This window comes from Silurus aristotelis (assembly GCF_946808225.1).
Source record: "Silurus aristotelis genome assembly, chromosome: 7".
Taxonomy (NCBI): domain Eukaryota; kingdom Metazoa; phylum Chordata; class Actinopteri; order Siluriformes; family Siluridae; genus Silurus; species Silurus aristotelis.
In genome coordinates, this window is record NC_139580.1 from 26,633,026 (window position 1) to 26,656,976 (window position 23,951).

At 35.6% G+C, this 23,951-nt stretch overlaps 1 protein-coding gene across 1 annotated transcript in view; it reads left to right on the top strand.

Annotated features, from left to right (window-relative positions):
- Nucleotides 1-10,508: 10,508 nt before the first annotated feature.
- The window catches only part of kcnq1.2 (potassium voltage-gated channel, KQT-like subfamily, member 1.2), a 162,417-nt gene continuing 148,974 nt past the window's right edge, over nucleotides 10,509-23,951 (top strand). Inside the window, exons 1-5 of the mRNA XM_083546318.1 lie at nucleotides 10,509-10,999; nucleotides 19,441-19,531; nucleotides 22,284-22,410; nucleotides 23,072-23,150; nucleotides 23,334-23,430. Coding sequence (XP_083402444.1) covers nucleotides 10,557-10,999; nucleotides 19,441-19,531; nucleotides 22,284-22,410; nucleotides 23,072-23,150; nucleotides 23,334-23,430 — 837 coding nt within the window. The 5' untranslated portion in view covers nucleotides 10,509-10,556. The remainder of the gene's footprint in view (nucleotides 11,000-19,440; nucleotides 19,532-22,283; nucleotides 22,411-23,071; nucleotides 23,151-23,333; nucleotides 23,431-23,951) is intronic.

A 23,951-nucleotide genomic window follows, 5' to 3' on the forward strand; every position in this document is an offset into this window, starting at 1 on the left:
GTGGTGTAGTGTGGTATAGTATAATGTGGTGTAGTGTAGTATAGTATAATGTGGTGTAGTGTAGTATAGTATAATGTGGTGTAGTGTAGTATAGTATAATGTGCTGTAGTGTAGTATAGTATAATGTGCTGTAGTTTAGTATATGTGCTGTAGTCTAGTATAGTATAATGTGGTGTAGTGTAGTATAGTATAGTATAGTATATGTGCTGTAGTGTAGTATAGTATAATGTGGTGTAGTGTAGTATAGTATCATGTGGTGTAGTGTAGTATAGTATAATGTGGTTTAGTGTAGTATAGTATTTGTGCTGTAGTGTAGTATAGTATATGTGCTGTAGTGTAGTATAGTATAATGTGGTGTAGTGTAGTATAGTATAATGTGGTGTAGTGTAGTATAGTATAATGTGGTGTAATGTAGTATAGTATAATGTGGTGTAGTGTAGTATAGTATAATGTGTTTTAGTGTAGTATAGTATATGTGCTGTAGTGTAGTATAGTATAGTGTGCTGTAGTGTAGTATAGTATATGTGCTGTAGTGTAGTATAGTATAATGTGGTGTAGTGTAGTATAGTATCATGTGGTGTAGTGTAGTATAGTATAATGTGGTGTAGTGTAGTATAGTATTTGTGCTGTAGTGTAGTATAGTATATGTGCTGTAGTGTAGTATATTATAATGTGGTGTAGTGTAGTATAGTATAATGTGGTGTAGTGTAGTATAGTATAATGTGGTGTAGTGTAGTATAGTATAATGTGGTGTAGTGTAGTATAGTATATGTGCTGTAGTGTAGTATAGTATAATGTGGTGTAGTGTATTATAGTATATGTGCTGTAGTGTAGTATAGTATATGTGCTGTAGTGTAGTATAGTATATGTGGTGTAGTGTAGTATAGTATAATGTGGTGTAGTGTAGTATAGTATAATGTGGTGTAGTGTAGTATAGTATAATGTGCTGTAGTGTAGTATAGTATCATGTGGTGTAGTGTAGTATAGTATATGTGCTGTAGTGTAGTATAGTATATGTGCTGTAGTGTAGTATAGTATATGTGGTGTAGTGTAGTATAGTATAATGTGGTGTAGTGTAGTATAGTATAATGTGGTGTAGTGTAGTATAGTATAATGTGCTGTGGTGTAGTATAGTATAATGTGCTGTGGTGTAGTATAGTGTAATGTGGTGTAGTGTAGTATAGTATATGTGCTGTAGTGTAGTATAGTATAATGTGGTGTAGTGTAGTATAGTATAATGTGGTGTAGTGTAGTATAGTATAATGTGGTGTAGTGTAGTATAGTATAATGTGGTGTATTGTTGTATAGTACAATGTGCTGTAGTGTGGTATAGTATAATGTGCTGTAGTGTAGTATAGTATAATGTGCTGTAGTGTAGTATAGTATAATGTGCATAGTATATAATGTGCATAGTATAATGTGGTGTAGTGTAGTATAGTATAATGTGGTGTAGTGTAGTATAGTATAATGTGCTGTAGTGTAGTATAGTATTATGTGCTGTAGTGTAGTATAGTATAATGTGCTGTAGTGTAGTATAGTATAATGTGGTGTAGTGTAGTATAGTATAATGTAGTGTAGTGTGGTATAGTGTAATGTGGTGTAGTGTAGTATAGTGTAATGTGGTGTAGTGTGGTATAGTATAATGTGGTGTAATGTAGTATAGTATAATGTGGTGTAGTGTAGTATAGTATAATGTGGTGTAGTGTAGTATAGTATAATGTGGTGTAGTGTAGTATAGTATAATGTGCTGTAGTGTAGTATAGTATAATGTGCTGTAGTTTAGTATAGTATATGTGCTGTAGTCTAGTATAGTATAATGTGCTGTAGTGTAGTATAGTATAATGTGGTGTAGTGTAGTATAGTATCATGTGGTGTAGTGTAGTATAGTATAATGTGGTTTAGTGTAGTATAGTATTTGTGCTGTAGTGTAGTATAGTATATGTGCTGTAGTGTAGTATAGTATAATGTGGTGTAGTGTAGTATAGTATAATGTGGTGTAGTGTAGTATAGTATAATGTGGTGTAATGTAGTATAGTATAATGTGGTGTAGTGTAGTATAGTATAATGTGGTGTAGTGTAGTATAGTTTATGTGCTGTAGTGTAGTATAGTATAGTGTGCTGTAGTGTAGTATAGAATATGTGCTGTAGTGTAGTATAGTATAATGTGGTGTAGTGTAGTATAGTATAATGTGGTGTAGTGTAGTATAGTATAATGTGGTGTAATGTAGTATAGTATAATGTGGTGTAGTGTAGTATAGTATAATGTGGTGTAGTGTAGTATAGTTTATGTGCTGTAGTGTAGTATAGTATAGTGTGCTGTAGTGTAGTATAGTATATGTGCTGTAGTGTAGTATAGTATAATGTGGTGTAGTGTAGTATAGTATAATGTGGTGTAGTGTAGTATAGTATAATGTGGTGTAATGTAGTATAGTATAATGTGGTGTAGTGTAGTATAGTATAATGTGGTGTAGTGTAGTATAGTATATGTGCTGTAGTGTAGTATAGTATAGTGTGCTGTAGTGTAGTATAGTATATGTGCTGTAGTGTTGTATATTATAATGTGCTGTAGTGTAGTATAGTATATGTGGTGTAGTGTAGTATAGTATAATATGGTGTAGTGTAGTATAGTATAATGTGCTGTAGTGTAGTATAGTATATGTGCTGTAGTGTAGTATATTATAATGTGGTGTTTTGTAGTATAGTATAATGTGCTGTAGTGTAGTATAGTATAATGTGGTGTAGTGTAGTATAGTATAATGTGGTGTAGTGTAGTATAGTATAATGTGGTGTAGTGTAGTATAGTATAATGTGCTGTAGTGTAGTATAGTATCATGTGGTGTAGTGTAGTATAGTATATGTGCTGTAGTGTAGTATAGTATATGTGCTGTAGTGTAGTATAGTATATGTGGTGTAGTGTAGTATAGTATAATGTGGTGTAGTGTAGTATAGTATAATGTGGTGTAGTGTAGTATAGTATAATGTGCTGTGGTGTAGTATAGTATAATGTGCTGTGGTGTAGTATAGTGTAATGTGGTGTAGTGTAGTATAGTATATGTGCTGTAGTGTAGTATAGAATAATGTGGTGTAGTGTAGTATAGTATAATGTGGTGTAGTGTAGTATAGTATAATGTGGTGTAGTGTAGTATAGTATAATGTGGTGTATTGTTGTATAGTACAATGTGCTGTAGTGTGGTATAGTATAATGTGCTGTAGTGTAGTATAGTATAATGTGCTGTAGTGTAGTATAGTATAATGTGCATAGTATATAATGTGCATAGTATAATGTGGTGTAGTGTAGTATAGTATAATGTGCTGTAGTGTAGTATAGTATAATGTAGTGTAGTGTGGTATAGTATAATGTGGTGTAGTGTAGTATAGTGTAATGTGGTGTAGTGTAGTATAGTGTAATGTGGTGTAGTGTGGTATAGTATAATGTGGTGTAATGTAGTATAGTATAATGTGGTGTAGTGTAGTATAGTATAATGTGGTGTAGTGTAGTATAGTATAATGTGGTGTAGTGTAGTATAGTATAATGTGCTGTAGTGTAGTATAGTATAATGTGCTGTAGTTTAGTATAGTATATGTGCTGTAGTCTAGTATAGTATAATGTGCTGTAGTGTAGTATAGTATAATGTGGTGTAGTGTAGTATAGTATCATGTGGTGTAGTGTAGTATAGTATAATGTGGTTTAGTGTAGTATAGTATTTGTGCTGTAGTGTAGTATAGTATATGTGCTGTAGTGTAGTATAGTATAATGTGGTGTAGTGTAGTATAGTATAATGTGGTGTAGTGTAGTATAGTATAATGTGGTGTAATGTAGTATAGTATAATGTGGTATAGTGTAGTATAGTATAATGTGGTGTAGTGTAGTATAGTTTATGTGCTGTAGTGTAGTATAGTATAGTGTGCTGTAGTGTAGTATAGTATATGTGCTGTAGTGTAGTATAGTATAATGTGGTGTAGTGTAGTATAGTATCATGTGGTGTAGTGTAGTATAGTATAATGTGGTGTAGTGTAGTATAGTATTTGTGCTGTAGTGTAGTATAGTATATGTGCTGTAGTGTAGTATATTATAATGTGGTGTAGTGTAGTATAGTATTATGTGGTGTAGTGTAGTATAGTATAATGTGGTGTAGTGTAGTATAGTATAATGTGGTGTAGTGTAGTATAGTATAATGTGGTGTAGTGTAGTATAGTATATGTGCTGTAGTGTAGTATAGTATAATGTGGTGTAGTGTAGTATAGTATATGTGCTGTAGTGTAGTATAGTATATGTGCTGTAGTGTAGTATAGTATATGTGGTGTAGTGTAGTATAGTATAATGTGGTGTAGTGTAGTATAGTATAATGTGGTGTAGTGTAGTATAGTATAATGTGCTGTGGTGTAGTATAGTGTAATGTGGTGTAGTGTAGTATAGTATATGTGCTGTAGTGTAGTATAGTATAATGTGGTGTAGTGTAGTATAGTATAATGTGGTGTAGTGTAGTATAGTATAATGTGGTGTAGTGTAGTATAGTATAATGTGGTGTAGTGTAGTATATTATATGTGCTGTAGTGTAGTATAGTATAATTTGCTGTAGTGTAGTATAGTATAGTATAATGTGGTGTGGTGTAGTATAGTGTAATGTGGTGTAGTGTAGTATAGTATATGTGGTGTAGTGTAGTATAGTATAATGTGGTGTAGTGTAGTATAGTATAATGTGGTGTAGTGTAGTATAGTATAATGTGGTGTAGTGTAGTATAGTATAGTATAATGTGGTGTGGTGTAGTATAGTGTAATGTGGTGTATTGTAGTATAGTATATGTGCTGTAGTGTAGTATAGTATAATGTGGTGTAGTGTAGTATAGTATAATGTGGTGTAGTGTAGTATAGTATAATGTGGTGTAGTGTAGTATAGTATAATGTGCTGTAGTGTTGTATAGTATAATGTGGTGTAGTGTAGTATAGTATAATGTGCTGTAGTGTAGTGTAGTATAGTATAGTATAATGTGGTGTGGTGTAGTATAGTGTAATGTGGTGTAGTGTAGTATAGTATATGTGCTGTAGTGTAGTATAGTATAATGTGGTGTAGTGTAGTATAGTATAATGTGGTGTAGTGTAGTATAGTATAATGTGGTGTAGTGTAGTATAGTATAATGTGCTGTAGTGTAGTATAGTATAATGTGCTGTAGTTTAGTATAGTATATGTGCTGTAGTGTAGTATAGTATAATGTGCTGTAGTGTAGTATAGTATATGTGCTGTAGTGTAGTATAGTATAATGTGGTGTAGTGTAGTATAGTATCATGTGGTGTAGTGTAGTATAGTATCATGTGGTGTAGTGTAGTATAGTATATGTGCGGTAGTGTAGTATAGTATAATGTGGTGTAGTGTAGTATAGTATTATGTGGTGTTGTGTAGTATAGTATAATGTGGTGTAGTGTAGTATAGTATAATGTGGTGTAGTGTAGTATAGTATATGTGCTGTAGTGTAGTATAGTATAATGTGGTGTAGTGTAGTATAGTATATGTGCTGTAGTGTAGTATAGTATATGTGCTGTAGTGTAGTATAGTATATGTGGTGTAGTGTAGTATAGTATAATATGGTGTAGTGTAGTATAGTATAATGTGCTGTAGTGTAGTATAGTATAATGTGCTGTAGTGTAGTATAGTATAATGTGGTGTTTTGTAGTATAGTATAATGTGGTGTAGTGTAGTATAGTATAATGTGGTGTAGTGTAGTATAGTATAATCTGGTGTTTTGTAGTATAGTATAATGTGGTGTAGTGTAGTGTAGTATAACGTGGTGTAGTGTAGTATAGTATAACGTGGTGTAGTGTAGTATAGTATATTGTGCTGTAATGTAGTATAGTATAATGTGGTGTAGTGTAGTATAGTATAATGTGGTGTAGTGTAGTATAGTATAATGTGGTGTAGTGTAGTATAGTATAATGTGCTGTAGTGTAGTATAGTATCATGTGGTGTAGTGTAGTATAGTATATGTGGTGTAGTGTAGTATAGTATATGTGCTGTAGTGTAGTATAGTATATGTGGTGTAGTGTAGTATAGTATAATGTGGTGTAGTGTAGTATAGTATAATGTGGTGTCGTGTAGTATAGTATAATGTGCTGTGGTGTAGTATAGTATAATGTGCTGTGGTGTAGTATAGTGTAATGTGGTGTAGTGTAGTATAGTATATGTGCTGTAGTGTAGTATAGTATAATGTGGTGTAGTGTAGTATAGTATAATGTGGTGTAGTGTAGTATAGTATAATGTGGTGTAGTGTAGTATAGTATAATGTGGTGTAGTGTGGTATAGTATAATGTGCTGTAGTGTAGTATAGTATAATGTGCTGTAGTGTAGTGTAGTATAATGTGCATAGTATATAATGTGCATAGTATAATGTGGTGTAGTGTAGTATAGTATAATGTGGTGTAGTGTAGTATAGTATAATGTGCTGTAGTGTAGTATATTATTATGTGCTGTAGTGTAGTATAGTATAATGTGCTGTAGTGTAGTATAGTATAATGTGGTGTAGTGTAGTATAGTATAATGTAGTGTAGTGTGGTATAGTGTAATGTGGTGTAGTGTAGTATAGTGTAATGTGGTGTAGTGTGGTATAGTATAATGTGGTGTAGTGTAGTATAGTATAATGTGGTGTAGTGTAGTATAGTATAATGTGGTGTAGTGTAGTATAGTATAATGTGGTGTAGTGTAGTATAGTATAATGTGCTGTAGTGTAGTATAGTATAATGTGCTGTAGTTTAGTATAGTATATGTGCTGTAGTCTAGTATAGTATAATGTGCTGTAGTGTAGTATAGTATAATGTGGTGTAGTGTAGTATAGTATAATGTGGTGTAGTGTAGTATAGTATAATGTGGTGTAGTGTAGTATAGTATAATGTGGTGTAGTGTAGTATAGTATAATGTGCTGTAGTGTAGTATAGTATAGTATAATGTGGTGTGGTGTAGTATAGTATAATGTGGTGTAGTGTAGTATAGTATAATGTGCTGTGGTGTAGTATAGTATAATGTGCTGTGGTGTAGTATAGTGTAATGTGGTGTAGTGTAGTATAGTATAGTATAATGTGCAGTAGTGTAGTATAGTATAATGTGCTGTAGTGTAGTATAGTATAATGTGCTGTAGTTTAGTATAGTATATGTGCTGTAGTGTAGTATAGTATAATGTGCTGTAGTGTAGTATAGTATAATGTGGTGTGGTGTAGTATAGTGTAATGTTGTGTAGTGTAGTATAGTATAATGTGGTGTAGTGTAGTATAGTATCATGTGGTGTAGTGTAGTATAGTATCATGTGGTGTAGTGTAGTATAGTATAATGTGGTGTAGTGTAGTATAGTATAATGTGGTGTAGTGTAGTATAGTATAATGTGCTGTAGTGTAGTATATTATTATGTGCTGTAGTGTAGTATAGTATAATGTGCTGTAGTGTAGTATAGTATAATGTGGTGTAGTGTAGTATAGTATAATGTAGTGTAGTGTGGTATAGTGTAATGTGGTGTAGTGTAGTATAGTGTAATGTGGTGTAGTGTGGTATAGTATAATGTGGTGTAGTGTAGTATAGTATAATGTGGTGTAGTGTGGTATAGTATAATGTGGTGTAGTGTAGTATAGTATAAAGTGGTTTCTTCCGTTTTCCAGTCTTGCTGCTTATGTTATCAGATGTCAATTAAGCAATTAACAAGAAGGCAACATGGATTTCTCCCTCTCTCTGTCTCTCACTCTCTCCCCCTACCTCCCCTCCCTCTCTCTTTCCAAGTTCAGCATCACTGCACAGAGTCTGTCTATCGATAGCACACAGTTTTCTCTCTTCACAGTGTTTGGACCTTCGTTGGCTTTAGAGAGGTAAATTTGCCTTTTCTTTCTAGAAATATCAATTATTTTATTTGATTGAAAAGTACAGATTAACTCGAATTAATGAAATGGAGATTTTTAACATCTCTGCAACAAAATTTAATATTTTTACTGACATTATTTATGATGTTATCTTTACCATTATTTAAACAAAAAAATACAGATATTACTAACAGTAAATCACATCTTTGGAGCAGTTTGGTGGGTCTGAAGACTGATCGTTTTTCCTCAGGCTAAACCGATTTTCTATTTAATGATAAGAAAAACAATAAGAATTTGTTTATCCTCCTGGACTATCCTGTTGTGCTATTCCTTCTAGCATATGATGATTATGGAAAAATTAAACCAAAGACATTATAGAAAAATGCACTTTAGGATACAGAAGAATATATGATACTACTTTAAAACTGCACAACAAAGATAAAAACGATTAAAAAACAAAATGGCCAAAATATCTATGCATGTAACATTATCTTTGCTAAATCTGAACAATATTTTTATGTCCAATGCCTTAATACAACCATCAACCTCCTTTATATCCTCTTTTCTATCCTCTGAACAGCTTTTGTATCCTCTTAGTTGCAGTATCCAACCCCCTTGCATTTATGGCATATTGTAACACTACCAGATGTCCTACTTAGACATCAAGTCTGCTATCTTAAAGATTATCTTAAAAAAAAAACTCAATTCTTGTTTTCTTATCTTCTTTATTTTTAAATGTTTTTTTTTTTCCCCCTTCTGGTTCCTTTTCCCTATATTATTATACCCTTACAATTCACAATTGGATGTTGTTTTATATATACATTTTCCTGTTTAAAGTTTTTTTAACAAGAAACTGTGTGGTGTCATATAGCTAGTGATGTGCATAGAGTTCAATTGGTATGTTTTAATGGGTCTTTATGGTCTTTAATGGGTGGTGAATAATAATCAGGCTTAATGCTTGAGCTCTAAGAAATTGGAAATAGCAACTGTACAAACTCTGAGCCACTTTTAGCTAGCTTTAATGGAAAGAACTAGCATTTTTTTGTAGTTGATCAGTGCCTGTGGGTCTGTGATAAAACTCTTGTGCCTCTGTAACACAAACTATAATTTAAAAACAACATAAGTTGAAGCATTATTTTGTCATTAAGGCTGTGTAGATAGATAGAGAGATAGAGAGATAGATAGATAGATAGATAGATAGATAGATAGATAGATAGATAGATAGATAGATAGATAGATAGATGGATGGATGGATGGATGGATGGATGGATGGATGGGTGGGTGGGTGGATGGATGGATGGATGGATGGATGGATGGATGGATGGATGGATGGATAGATAGATAGATAGATAGATAGATAGATAGATAGATAGATAGATAGATAGATAGATAAAAAAAAATCATATGTGCAATATGTATGTATGGCACAATTTAAATATAGTGGATAGGATGTGAATTAAAAATTCTTAATTCCAATTCCATTTCACAGTCCTGTCCTGTAATACAGTGTAAACAGTGTAGAAACAGAAAAATGAATCTGTACAGTAAAGTACAGTAGAAGTGCATATGGATATGTGCTGTGGAATGGTGGTAATTCAACTACTCTTGTTTAGTTTTGGTCTAGCTTATTCCAATCCTGGCCTCATCAGAATGAACTGTGTTCCTCTCTATCTGTTGCTAACTTGAAGCATTTGAAATCCACATGCACTGTGCTTCTGTGTCTCTGGTTCACCTGGTTGTCTAGGTGAACTTGAACGACTATGAAACCCAATCCAGATAAGGACAGTAGATGTTTAGTAGACTCTGTCAGCACATCTGCTGTCCTGCTTGACAGGGGAATGAGTGGACACGAGGCTCTTGTTTCCATCCTCTTAAACTTACAAAGACATGTTTCCAGAGGCCAAATGTCCAGCCGCTTGTTTATCATGCAAAGACTGATGGTGGCCTTGAGGAAACGACTGACCTTTTTGAGAATTAGCCTGCCTCAATTGTGTTCCTGATGGTCTGATAAATAGATAGGAAATAGACATTAGTTAACTGGCAGGATAGTGCCTAAAAATAATTTTTGTTTTTGTTGTTGCTGAAAATAGTACATGACTGTATATACATGATGTATGTAACATTAATGACTGCAACTGTCACCAATTTTTAATTCTTGTTCAGATGTAGAGCACCTGAGGGGATCTCGCTTTGTCTGACAGATGACATGAACACATCAGATATTTTATCTCCATGTAATGTGTGGTCCAGTAACCACTGTTAATCATTCTCATGCAATATGCAGGGCTTTATGTCAACGTATGCAGTTACACCCACCTTATTTACATGGCTTGATTCCTTTTCATGTTTCATACCGTAGATGGATGGATGGATGGATGGATGGATGGATGGATGGATAGATAGATAGATAGATAGATAGATAGATAGATAGATAGATAGATAGATAGATAGATAGATAGATAGATAGATAGATAGATAGATAGATAGATAGAAAATCATATGTGCAATATGTATGTATGGCACTATTTAAACATAGTGAATAGGATGTGAATAAAGCCTTCTTAATTCCCAAACCCGAAATTTTTACAGTCATATTCCTGTACTCTATCACTAGCCAGTTTTAATTAACCTGAATTCATATTTATTTTCATTTGTACTTTCACAGCTTTGGAGTCACTGATAAAAGGTGGTCAGACCATTATCTAATCCATCTTCTCTAAGAGCCATGGAAAAGCTTCAGGGGCGTCACATTCGTCTCCTGTGTCGCACACATCATTTTGATTGGTCTGTGAGCAACGACGCTGTAGTAACCAAAATCGCCACTCCAAACGGACACACTCTGATGAGCCTGGACTCCGAGCGCAGTCTAGAAGAAGCTTCAGTGGCCATGCCGGAGGCCCCGGTAGATAGCTTATGCTGCTCTCCTGTTTCAGCAGAACAGAAACCCATGGTTAATAATGGACCAGGCGTACTAGACGGGAAAACAAAAGAATTACCACCACGAAAAGAAGACAGGGAACCCTGCTCCTACTCCTCTCCATCGCTTTCCAGCAGCCCTACTCCCTTCAAACCGAAACCCTACCGCACCAAGACTAGCATGCAGGGCGATGTCTACAATTTCCTAGAGAGACCCGCAGGCCGGAAATGCTTCCTCTATCACTTCCTGGTGTGAGTAAATTCACTTGTTTTGAGGTCGATTGCAAATAGGTATGATTTGGATAAGTTCAGCTTTGGGTCCATCAATTTGCAGGTCTGTTGATTTTGTCATGGTTTGCCATTGCACAATAGCTGGTCTCCAAAGTTCCCTGGTGAAATGTGGTAACACAATCCATAATTCTGTTTTACAATGGCTAACTTTTGGTCTGCCAAATCACCCTATGTCAGAGCCCATCATGGTAATCCCTTCTCTGATTGGCTAGAAAGACAATTCAATCAGGACTTTCAAAAGTCACCTGACAAGTAGTCTTCTGGGGTACATTTTTGGAAACAATTCCGAATTACAGGGACAGATTGTCTCATACAGACCATAATGAATACAAATGAACATGGTTTTCCACAGATCATGGGTCCCACTAATCAAACTTGTGTTTGCTGGGATTTATGCCGACCAGGCATAACATAACTCAAAGATGATGTGTTAGAAGCAGGAAGAATGGGCAAGCGTAAGGATTTGAGCAAGATTAACAAGGGCCAAATTGTGATGTCTAGACGACTTGTTTAGAGCATCTCCAAAACTGCAGCTCTTGTAGGATGTTCCCAGTCTGCAGTGTTCAGTATCAATCAAAAGTAGTCCAAGAAAGGAACAGTGGTAAACCGGCGACAGGGTCATGGGTAGCAAAGGTTCACTGATGGGGAGCGAAGGCTGGTCCGTGTGTTCCATTCCAACAGACGAGCACCTGTAGCTCAAATTGCTAAACAAGTTAATGGTGTTAATGCTCGACAGGTCACGACTGTTTTGGCAGCAAAAGGGGAACCAACACAACATTAGGCAGGTGGTAATAATGTTATCCCTGATCAGTTGCCATAAGGACAAAGCCTGGCTGTAAGATTGTTTGCATCTCTTTTTTACACTATAAGTTACAACTCTCTTCTTTCCAATTAAACGATTTACATCAAAACAGTATTTTTAACTCAAACAAAGTACAGGAGTATTGGGACACCTGAAAAAATTTATTCATATCTGTGTATTCTAGACTGATCACAAGACTGGGCCACACTATTTCACTCACTCATTTTCAGTAACCGTATTATTCTGATCTGGAAGTCATTTGAGGAAGTGCTCGAATTGGGTCGAGTCTTATCGGGTCCCCAGTTGCTGTGTAATTTATATATTTTTTACTAAAATAATCTTGGGGACCCCCTAAGTCTATTTTTTACTTGTCATGAGGGTCCCTAATGCCTTATGGGGGGTCCCGGATCCCCCCAGCCCACCTCAATTTGAGCACTGATTTGGCAGAAAACTCAGGCAGGACTTTAGCCAGGATGGGATGCCAGTCTACCGCAGTGGACCGTGTACACACAAGTTCACACCCATGGGCAAATCATCTGAGCCAATTCAACTACTTCCATGCTTTTGGGAGGAGGGTGGAAATCAGAGAACTTAGAGGAAATCCACATGGGAATGGAAAGAACATGTACAGAAACAGCGTAGAGTGACCTGAGTTAAGCCCAAGGAGTATTTATGGGTAATCGAAAATTCCTTGCAACTTATGTGCATACACAAGCTTATCTTTAAATAATTTCAACCATGTCTTTTATAGATGTAGCTTCTGAGATAAATATTTGACAGTCTATCATTGATCATAAGCCTATTAAGTAACTGCACAATTTCTGGGTGTTATCTATCCTTAAACTGAATATAAAGTCGTAATGTAGTCTGTTGTTTGGTATTGTCAGATACCCAGATGACACCTAGGCCTTCAGTGATGTCCTACGTGAATCAATCCACCTCTTAATACCATCATTATTATGGCATGGCTATAGAAACTATCAATATTATACACAAGTGCGGTATAACTGAGCACTGCACCACAGAGAGGGATCTCATGTAGAGAGAATGAATGGCATTACTAAAGCAAGAAACCCAATGAGCACAATTCAACAAGCCTCTTTTCACTGTAACCACAGCTGCATGAGGTTTTCCTGGGGATTTGGAATTAAGGCAAATTGTGTGTTTTTGTGCAAATTGTACAGGGAAATAATACAAAAGTATAAACGTTTTTAAAAAAAGCTCTAGCTAGTACACTCTGACTAGTACACGCTCTGACCAATCCGATCAAAGGACGGGAAAGTGCTGACATTATTGTACACCTGCTAGAGGGCCCCGGTGTTGTCAATTCAAATCTGATTGGTTAAAAGCAGCAGTATCAGTTTTATGTATTTTGAGCTACAGGTGCATGCACTGCTGATTCTAAAAGCCTCAAGCCAGATTTCTTAGACTCCTGTCAACACATGATGGCTGAAATATGTTTGGATAGAAACTCTAACATAAACGTACACTCCTGGAAGCAGCACAACTGAAAAACAAGCTATGAAATTAAGATAATAGACTATTGATAGATTATTGATATTGAATAGACTAGTGATTCAGAGAAAGCCTTGCTGGACCTGATGGCCAGCCAGTGTAAATAGTGTATCTAAGGACATTTTTCAAGTATTTGTACTTTATCAGAAACGTTCTTTTATGATCAAAAGAAAGGACATTTACATTTGATTTAAATATACATCTACATTTTTAATGTGTAATATGTCACTTTTTACTTCATTACATTTAAAAACATGTCGTTTTTTTAACTAGCTGGGATAAGACTACAAGGTTAACCCTACAGTTCCATTGAGAAGGTGGCGCTATAACAATAGAAAACTCTTCATGAAAAGGTCTGATGAGCAGGAGAATGGAGCTCTGAACTACTGTTGTTCTAATATAGTTCTTATAACTCAGTACTTTTCCTTTTTTAATTGAAATTTTAATTAAGTCTATTAAATAGAAAGTACATTTGGACTTTTAATCAAGTAAAAACCTGTGGGGATTTGTACTTTGATTCAAGTTCAGGATCAACAACTAGTTTTTAGATATTCCTCTCTAGCCAGACAAATTGGGAATGTTGAGTCAGGAACTGGAAATTCGATGACTCTACATCATCTCCCAGTCTCTAATAATTGGCTATAGATCATAGACATTTTTAAGATTCAAACTTGAATTCTGCATGCTAATTGAATGGGAAGGGTGTGTGTGGTCATCCAATGTGCCATGTTCAAGCCTCTCATGTTGTGTTATATTCAATTGTTCTTTAGGGTTGTGATGGCTTCTATAATGGGACTATAATGGAAACACAGGGCATGAATGTTAAGCAGAAATTGGCACACAGATAATCAGGGTAGGATGATTTATAGGATGATTTGGTGGAACATTTTGTAAATCTTTTAGACTATTTTTGAAGCGAGTATTACCTCTGAAATCGGGAATGATTGTATGACGAGTAATAGACGTTGTTAGGAGCTTCAGGAGCCTTAATAATAGAGCCTTTACGAGTGAGTTTTCTGTAGTTGAGTGAGGCAAGGCTCAGTTATGGAAACTAGGAAACCTTGCGCTCTGTATGTGTACATGTACGTGTGATATGGCTGTCTGATTAGCTTCCGTGTTTGTAACTGAACCTCCACTATGGCAGCATGTTAAGTAGAACTTGATCTCAGCCTGTTACAAAATTCAGCTCCTTTAACTGACAACCCACAGTGTTCCTTTAACTAACCTATTTACTTGTCGATGGTTATCGATTCCAAGCTCTTGTTCTTTGCTCTCGCTCTGGTTGCCAAATCTAAAGTGTGTCTATAAAGACCTTAGTGCATCAGGCTGGACAGCATAATGACCTGTCTGTTTATTTGGATAGCCAGTGAATATGTGCTATTGTGTTTAATGAGGAAAGGCATTAATGCATTAATAGAGAGCTTAAAGAGAACACAAACTTTTACACAGTTAAATGAAGATCACAAACATCACAAGCTTTCTTCTCTTCTTCTCCTAATTCTTTATAGTTCATCTATTTCAATAGCATAATTTCGTAGTAAAAGAATCTAGGTGCTGAACTGGCCTGACTAATTTCTAGACCTTTCACCATTTGAAAACATTGGCACATCATGAAACGAAAAATACAACAAAGGACACCCAAAACTGTTGAGCAGCTGGAATCCAGTATCAGACACATATGGGACAACATTCCTCTGCCAAACATTTAGCAGCAGGTCTTCTCAATTCCCAGAAGTATAGGACAGAAGACGTGATGCTACACAGCAGTAAACATGGCCCTGAGACCTGTCGCAGTTATCAAATTAAAAATGATCGTTTTTTTTCCCCCCTTAAAATGGTATATATTCTCAGTTTGAACATTTGGTATATTTTTTGTTTTGTTGTGAATAGATTATAGATTTATGAAATAAATGCAACTCTTTGCAGGGGGCAGGGTGGTAGCTCAGTGGTTAAGGTTCTGGGTTACTGATCGGAAGGTCGGCGGTTCAAGTATCGCCAAGCTGCCACTCTTTGGGCCCTTGAGCAAGGCCCTTAACCCTTTGTGCTCCAGGCTAACGCTACAATGTTTTCTGAAGAGATTTGCAAAAAAGAAATTTCACTGTGTTGTAATGCATATGTGTCAAATAAAAGCATCTTATCATTCTGTTTTTTGGAAGTGGGGTTGTACCACAATCATTTGCCAATTATAAAAGCTTTATTTATTAATAAGTGTCACTTTGGCCCTTTTTAACTGTTCAAAATTCACTTTAAATGCTGTGGAACTTCTGTAAAACAAATAAATTCCTGTCCTCACTATTAAAATTGCTCACATGCCTTTCAGCTGTTAAGTTGATGCCACAAAAAAAAAGACCTTGAGACTTTACAGAGGAACAATTTATTCTTAATTCTACTTGGCATGTAATGAGTTGGTTACCTGTATACTGGATGCCTATGATGAACAAATGAATCATTTAGATGGGTTTGCAAAGACATATAAAGGCTATATCCGATGCCATAATATGATCTGGCCCCAAAATAGGATGCGGTGATATAACTGCAAAACAAACTCCTGAAAAATTTAAAACTGAAAATACCTGAGACTTTCTCCATAAAAGAGACTATAATATCTAGTAATCAAAACCAGATCAACAAGCAAATGGATTTTTTCCCTAAACAATATAGTATATATATATATATATATATATATATATATATATATATATATATATATATATATATATATATATATATATATATATACACATACATACAGTACAGACCAAAAGTTTGGACACACCTTCTCATTCAAAGAGTTTTCTTTATTTTCATGACTATGAAAATTGTAGATTCACACTGAAGGCATCAAAACTATGAATTAACACATGTGGAATTATATATGGAATTATATACATAACAAAAAAGTGTGAAACAACTGAAAAATGTCATATTTTAGGTTCTTCAAAGTAGCCACCTTTTGCTTTGATTACTGCTTTGCACACTCTTGCCATTCTCTTGATGAGCTTCAAGAGGTAGTCACCTGAAATGGTCTTCCAACAGTCTTGAAGGAGTTCCCCGAGAGATGCTTGGCACTTGTTGGCCCTTTTGCCTTCACTCTGCGGTCCAGCTCACCCCTAAACCATCTCGATTGGGTTCAGGTCCGGTGACTGTGGAGGCCAGGTCATCTGGTGCAGCACCCCATCACTCTCCTTCTTGGTCAAATAGCCCTTGATGCCTTCAGTGTGACTACAATTTTCATAGTCATGAAAATAAAGAAAACTCTTTGAATGAGAAGGTGTGTCCAAACTTTTGGTCTGTACTGTATATATATATATATATTTTTTTTTTATCTTTTTATTATCCAGATCAGGGGTAACCAACCTTTTAAAACTGAGAGCTACTTCTTGGGTACCAATTAATGTGAAGGGCTACCAGTTTGATACACACAAGTCGAAATAACACACAAGTTCTGAAATAACAAATTTGCTCAATTTACCTTTAATTATGTTATTATTTTTAATTAATGATATTCATCTATATCAGCCCGCAAGGACCAGATGAGTTGCCCGCGGGCACCATGTTGGTGACCCCTGATCTAGATTATGCCGGAGAATAAGTTTTTATCCTAGGATTAAACTAAACGGAAAAAGCTAAAAAACAAACAAACAAAAAACAAAACAAAAGGAAACCTGAGATTATTTTGGCTTCAGGCGCAGCTCTCTATATACATTTTGTGACTTCTTTTGAATTACAGAATATCTGGGCTAGAATTTGGATTGAAAAGTGTGTAGTACCTAATAGGGCAAGTGACTGGGACTGCACTCAAATGGGGTGGTCTATATATCCCTTAACAGTGATATGTCTTTAAATGGTTTCAAATAATCAATACTAGCCTGTTAGCAAGTCTTACCATCTGGCATCCTGGTAGAATATAAGAAATCTCGAATGTATAAAAAATATGAACAAAAGATTAATAGATGAGTTGCAATGACAAGTGTAGGGATTCGTATTTATTTTTTTAAACAAACCATTATCTTTCTAAGCTGTTTGCAAAAAAGAAAGGAAAACAGGATGTTTTATAAACTTCTGCTTGTGTGTGTGTGTGTGTGTGTGTGTGTGTGTGTGTGTGTGTGTGTGTGTGTGTGTGTGTAAAAATAATCCCTCACAAGATCTCACTACCATCTGGAGAGAAAATCCTTGATATGTCTTCAGCAACACTGTTTGGTCGTAAGAATATCCACATGAAATGTATACACCGCTCATATCCAGACTCTCGTATCTAATCAATCAATATTTTGTTCTCTTGTTAGTGTATCTGGAAAGTGGATGAGTGAAAATTTTGTTACAAAATTTGTATTCATTAAATGATTGAATTAATTTGAGTCTTGAGGAGTCTCAGTGTCTCCTTGTTTATCAGGGTGCTTATGGTCATGGTTATGGATGATAATACAAATTCACAGTCTTTCGTCGGAAGATTTTTTCAGAGATGTGTAAAGAAAAGGTGTAATGCATTTCTCCAAACAACAGGAAGATAATTAATTGAGTCTCGAAGCGATTTAGTGTTTCCATATTTTTTTATAATAAGGAATTTCGGGACTCTCATTTTATTTATTTTTTGGTATAATTTTTTTCATTCCAAACAACCTGAAATGTCTTTGAGATTAGTAAAACAACCAAATAAAAGATCTATCTATCTATCTATCTATCTATCTATCTATCTATCTATCTATCTATCTATCTATCTATCTATCTATCTATCTATCTATCTATCTATCTATCTATCTATCTATCTATCTATCTATCTATCTATCTATCTATCTATCTGCCTGCCTGCCTGCCTGCCTGCCTGCCTGCCTGCCTGTCTTTTATCTATCTATCTATCTATCTATCTATCTATCTATCTATCTATCTATCTATCTATCTATCTATCTGTCTGTCTGTCTGTCTGTCTGTCTGTCTGTCTGTCTGTCTGTCTGTCTGTCTGTCTGTCTGTCTGTCTGTCTGTCTGTCTGTCTGTCTGTCTATCTATCTATCTATCTATCTATCTATCTATCTATCTATCTATCTATCTATCTATCTATCTATCTATCTATCTATCTATCGGTCTGGCTGGCTGGCTGGCTGGCTGGCTGTCTGGCTGGCTGTCTGGCTGTCTGGCTGGCTGTCTATAGCAAGCATTTGGCAGATGCCCTTATCCAGGGTGACTTAAATTTATCTCATTCATACTACTGAGCAGTTAAATGCCTTGCTCAGGGGCCCAGGAGTAAACTACCATGCTATCCATCTATCTATTACAATTCCTTCAAAACTTTAAATGCTGTAGTGACTTAAAATTGTTTGATAAAATGTATATAATGTAAGGTAATTATATTCACTGTAAGCAATTATGAGCATAATTAATAGGATGCTTTAAATTCAGATTTATTTATATCTAAAATCATGTATTTTATTTATAACAGTCTCCTGAAGCTACTTTACAGTCATAAATAGATCACAAATACAAATTGTAAATGTCTAGATTAGTCTGTGTAAACTGTGTAACCAATGTTAAGGAAAAAAAACTTCCTGAGATGATATGAAGAAACCTTGAGAGGAGCCAGATGCAGAAGGGAAACCATCCTCATCCTGATGACACCTAAAGTCTATTTATTATAGTTCCATCATTTTTCAGGTTATTCACTGTTCACTGATGGATGCTTGAATACAAAACAGTTCTTGGTGATTAATTACAATCTAAATCCATATTCATGATTCTTCAGTTTAATGCTCCACAGTTACTTCATGAATCTTTGGACTGTCCATGTGGACTGTTTTAATTGTTTTTTGGTGACTTAAAGGCCTAAGGCTGGTGCATTATAAAATGTTTGGAAAGATGTGTCTTTATCATAGCTGATGTATACATTCATTGTTGTTCTACTCAAATTTCTATGGTATCTTGTGTTAATTTTCATGAATAATTGAATGAATAAATGAATGAATGAATGAATAAATGAATGAATGAATGAATGAATGAATGAATGAATGAATGAACTTACATTTTTATGAGCATAGATGAGACACTTCAGGATTTTTTGTTTTGTTTTTCAGTGTAGCTTTTTTCCTGTTCCAGGTTCCTCATGGTCCTCATATGCCTTATCTTTAGTGTGCTCTCCACCATTGAACAGTATGCAGAATTTGCCACTGGGACTCTATTCTGGATGGTAAGTGTTAAAAAAATATTTTTTTTAATTTAATATCTGAGTTAAAATACACTATATAGACAAACGTATTGGGACACTATCCAACCATATGGGATTCTTCTCCAAACTGTTACCACAAGGTTGGAGAACACCTTTGAGATCAGTTGGAACGCTGTTTAAACCCCAGGCCTCCTCACCTCACCTATATCAGTACCTGACTTTACCAGAACCCTTGTATCTGAATGACCAAAACCTCCACTAGCACATTCCAAGATGCAGTGAAACATCTCCCCAGAACAGTGGAGGTTATTATAAAACCAGATGGGCACTAAATGTAGAATGGAATGTTTAAAAAGCCAATCTTATGGTCACGTGTCCACACACTTTCGTCCATATAGTGCACATCAACATGCTTCAGCTCAATATGAAATGGGTTTGTATGCTGCAGTACCATAAGCCTCCACCAGATGGTATATCTTACTAAGGAAACTTATCAACAAAAAGTCATGCCTTTTTTTCTTTCTTTCTGTCTTTCTTTCCTTTTTGGATGGTTGCAAACCGTGTGTTAAACTACAGAAAGAAAAATGTCGAGCCTTGTCACAGTGAATTTCAACAGAAATCTGTGCACTGCCAAGTGCCCTTTCGTACATAAATCATTCAGTACTAATCATCAGTTTATTCTAAATATTAAGAGCCATTAATATTTTATCAGCTTGTGGTAAATGTTTCTTAAAGAGCAGGATGACATGAAGGAGGCTCAGTAGAAGTGTAAAATGGTAGAAACACCCCATGACCTAAGCAGCACTGACTCAAAAGTAAGAGCATAATAACAAAAAAGGAGAACCAGAAAAGCATAAAATATTCCTGTTTGACATTTGATACTCAATAATGAAAAAATGCACATGCAAATCCAAAGACCTTTTCGCGTTGACGCTATACTTGTTCAAACCTCTTTGCTTAACACTGGGCCTTATTTGCTAAGCTGAATACAAGCTAATTCATTCAAGTCATATATATATATATATATATATATATATATATATATATATATATATATATATATATATATATATATATATATATATATATATATATATATTTACACACACAGTATATATATATATATATATATATATATATATATATATATATATATATATATATATATATATATATATATATATATATATACACACACAGTATATATATTTTTTTTAATATATCCTCAGAGAGATCCTGCTTCACCACCACTTGTTAAAGTATTCTGGTCCATGGGTTGTATAAAGCTATTGCATTAGGACAAAAGAAATAGCACCCAATACTAAGAAAAAAGAGTTACTGTTTTAGTGTGGTGGTTTATGTACTGCAATTGCTGAGCTGCATTATTGGAAGATTTAATGCATGCTGTGTCTTTCTTTGACACGTATTCTTTGTCGGATCGATTGTGCTTGGTAATTTACGTGTGACTTGACCCAACGACGACATCGGCATATGCATGCAAGTAATCTGGAAATCTAAATGGTTGATAAATGAGGCCTAAAATATATGAGGTGGTATCAGAACCTTTCGAGACTAGCTCTGTTTACAAGAAAGCACTTAATTTATTAATGTTTACACACCATCACCTTCAAAATAGTCCCCTTGCACAGCAATACAGCGCTCCCAGCTTTCCGGCCACTTCTGGAATGTCTCCTGGAAGTCTTCTTCTCGAAGAGTTTTATACACCTCCTGCGATTTGCGCTGGATCTCAATTACTATGATTAACGGTGTCAAAACGGTGACCTTTGAGCTGGATCTTTAAAAGTGAAGTCCACAGGAGCACCAGTTGCACAGCTTTGGATGTGCACAGGACGATGTCTTTCAGCACACTGACTTATGAAGGTTGGTGCTCCCTGTGACTGTGCAGCCTTGTGCTACCATCTGTTGTTACAAAACTAGTCTTGAAACTATTTGATACCACCTCGTAATTACCAGGGGCGGAGCAACCCCACTGGCCACCCTGCTCATTGCAGTAATTCAACTTTTATTTAAAAAACTATCATATAGTTTTGAAAAATATAAGGGTGAGTAAATTATGACTATATATTTGATGTGAATTTTATATTTATTTTTATTACAATTAAAATCCTGTAGCAAATACACATTGTATATCATTGTGATTTTCAGCACCTACAATAATACAAAAAAATTATAATTTAAAGGTTGGAAATTTGTTGCATAATAATATTTTCTGTGCCACCCCAGAGTAACTGATGCTCCCTGCCTGGCCACCCCTATAAAAATAAATTACTCTGGGTGCTGTTTGCATTTCCTTACCAATAATTGAATATACCAGATGCTATGTGCAGATTACATGAATGACTTGCTAATTATTATTACTATTTATAAAAAAATAATTACTATTATTATAATTAGTAGTATAAGTAATAGTAATAATGTGTGTGGTGTTACTACATCTGAGATACAGTCTACATCTGCGGCGTAAGCAGGCTGTCATTTCGGCCCCCACGCCAGCTCAGTGCTCGCATTGTTTCAGAGGTCACGCTGCCAGTCGGGGTCACTTCATTCTAAGCGGGTGGTGAGAGGAGAAAAACTGGTTTCATGTTTTCTCGATAACACAAGGCCACTCTGAAGCCACCTCCTGCTGGTCTCCTTGTTTTTGCCTAGATGTAACCAAGATACAGCTCAGTTTGCTCACCACACCCAATTTACAATCACTCATCATGGAGTCATGCTGATATACACCCTGTGGTTTTTTTTCTGCTGCCCTTAGGAAATAGTGCTGGTGGTGTTTTTTGGTACGGAGTACATGGTGCGGCTGTGGTCAGCAGGCTGCAGGAGCAAATACGTGGGCATTGTGGGTAGACTGCGCTATGTTCGTAAACCCATCTCCATCATAGGTACACCCAGTCATCCAGTATATCATCCACAGATATACATACACCAATCAGGCATAACTTTGTGTGGGTCCACCTTTTGCTGCCAAAACCGTCGATCGTTAGCAGCATTAACTTCTTCAGCAATTTGAGCTACTGGATCTTGTCTGTTGGATTAGACCACATGGGCCAGAGTTTGCTCCCAACATGCATCAATGAGCCTCGGCCACCCGTGACCTTGCCACCGGTTTACCGGTGTTCCTTCCTTGGACCACTTTTGATAGATACTGACCACTGCAGCCTGGGAAATCCCACAAGAGCTGCAGTTTTGGAGATGCTCTGACCCAGCCGTCTAGACGTCACAATTTGTCAAACTCGCTCAAATCCTTATACTCGCCCATTTTTCCTGCTCCTAACACATCAACTTTAAAGACAAACTGTTCACTTGCTGACTTATAATATCCCACCCACCACCAGGTGCCATGATGAAGAGATAAATCAGTGTTATTCACTTCACCGCTCATGTCATAATGTTATGCCTGATCAGTGTATGATGATGATATTGCTGTTCGATTTTGCTTCATATATTTCCACAAATAAAATGCACGTCATCGACATAAAGTTCTAACAGAACTGCTAACATCTCTAACCGAAAACCCTTTTGTGTTTGTGTGGTTTTGAGCAGATCTAATAGTGGTGGTTGCCTCAGTTGTGGTACTCAGTGTGGGCTCAAACGGACAAGTTTTCGCCACCTCTGCAATAAGGTATTCATGCTTTAAATTGTCAGCTGAATCATGTTTCGTGACGTTTTTTTTTTGTGATTGTAAAATACAGTATTTAGCCCTAAAAAAACAACTTACACCAAAAACAACAGTAAACTACATGTTTGTATTTAAAATGATGCCTGGAAAATGCACAGAATATCAACCCAAGGTTTCGATCTTTAGGGGAATCCGCTTCCTGCAGATTTTGCGCATGCTCCATGTGGATCGTCAGGGAGGCACCTGGAGACTTCTGGGTTCTGTAGTCTTTATTCATCGACAGGTCGATACACACATACAGAGCATTGATGACAGACTTTTTTTCTTTCTGCATCATCTTATTATGATTATTATTATTAATAAAATGTACTGTCACTTTAACAAAGACATTAAAGGATCTGGTAACCGTGAACATTTTTATGTACTAAATCCATCCACAAAATATAAAAATAGTGCCATGAGAAAGGTACACAACATTCAATACAACACATGCTATGGAGTCATCTCTCTCTCTATATTTGGACAAAAAAAATACAACATTTTCTAAACTTCAAGAATCAAGATGTAATCGAAGTGTAGGGTAAAACTGAAGCCAGAAAGACCCACAATCAAGCCACTACACGGTCTGGCGAAAGCACCTCAAGAGAGGAAAGTCAGCATTGGAAATGTCTGTCACGATTTAAAATACAATTTCCAAACATCTAATGAATCTTCTGCTATTTTGTGCAACTTATGAGCACTCATATCAGTATGCATTTATTATCCTCATATACATGTAAGCTAAAAAGAAAGGTGCATTGTCAC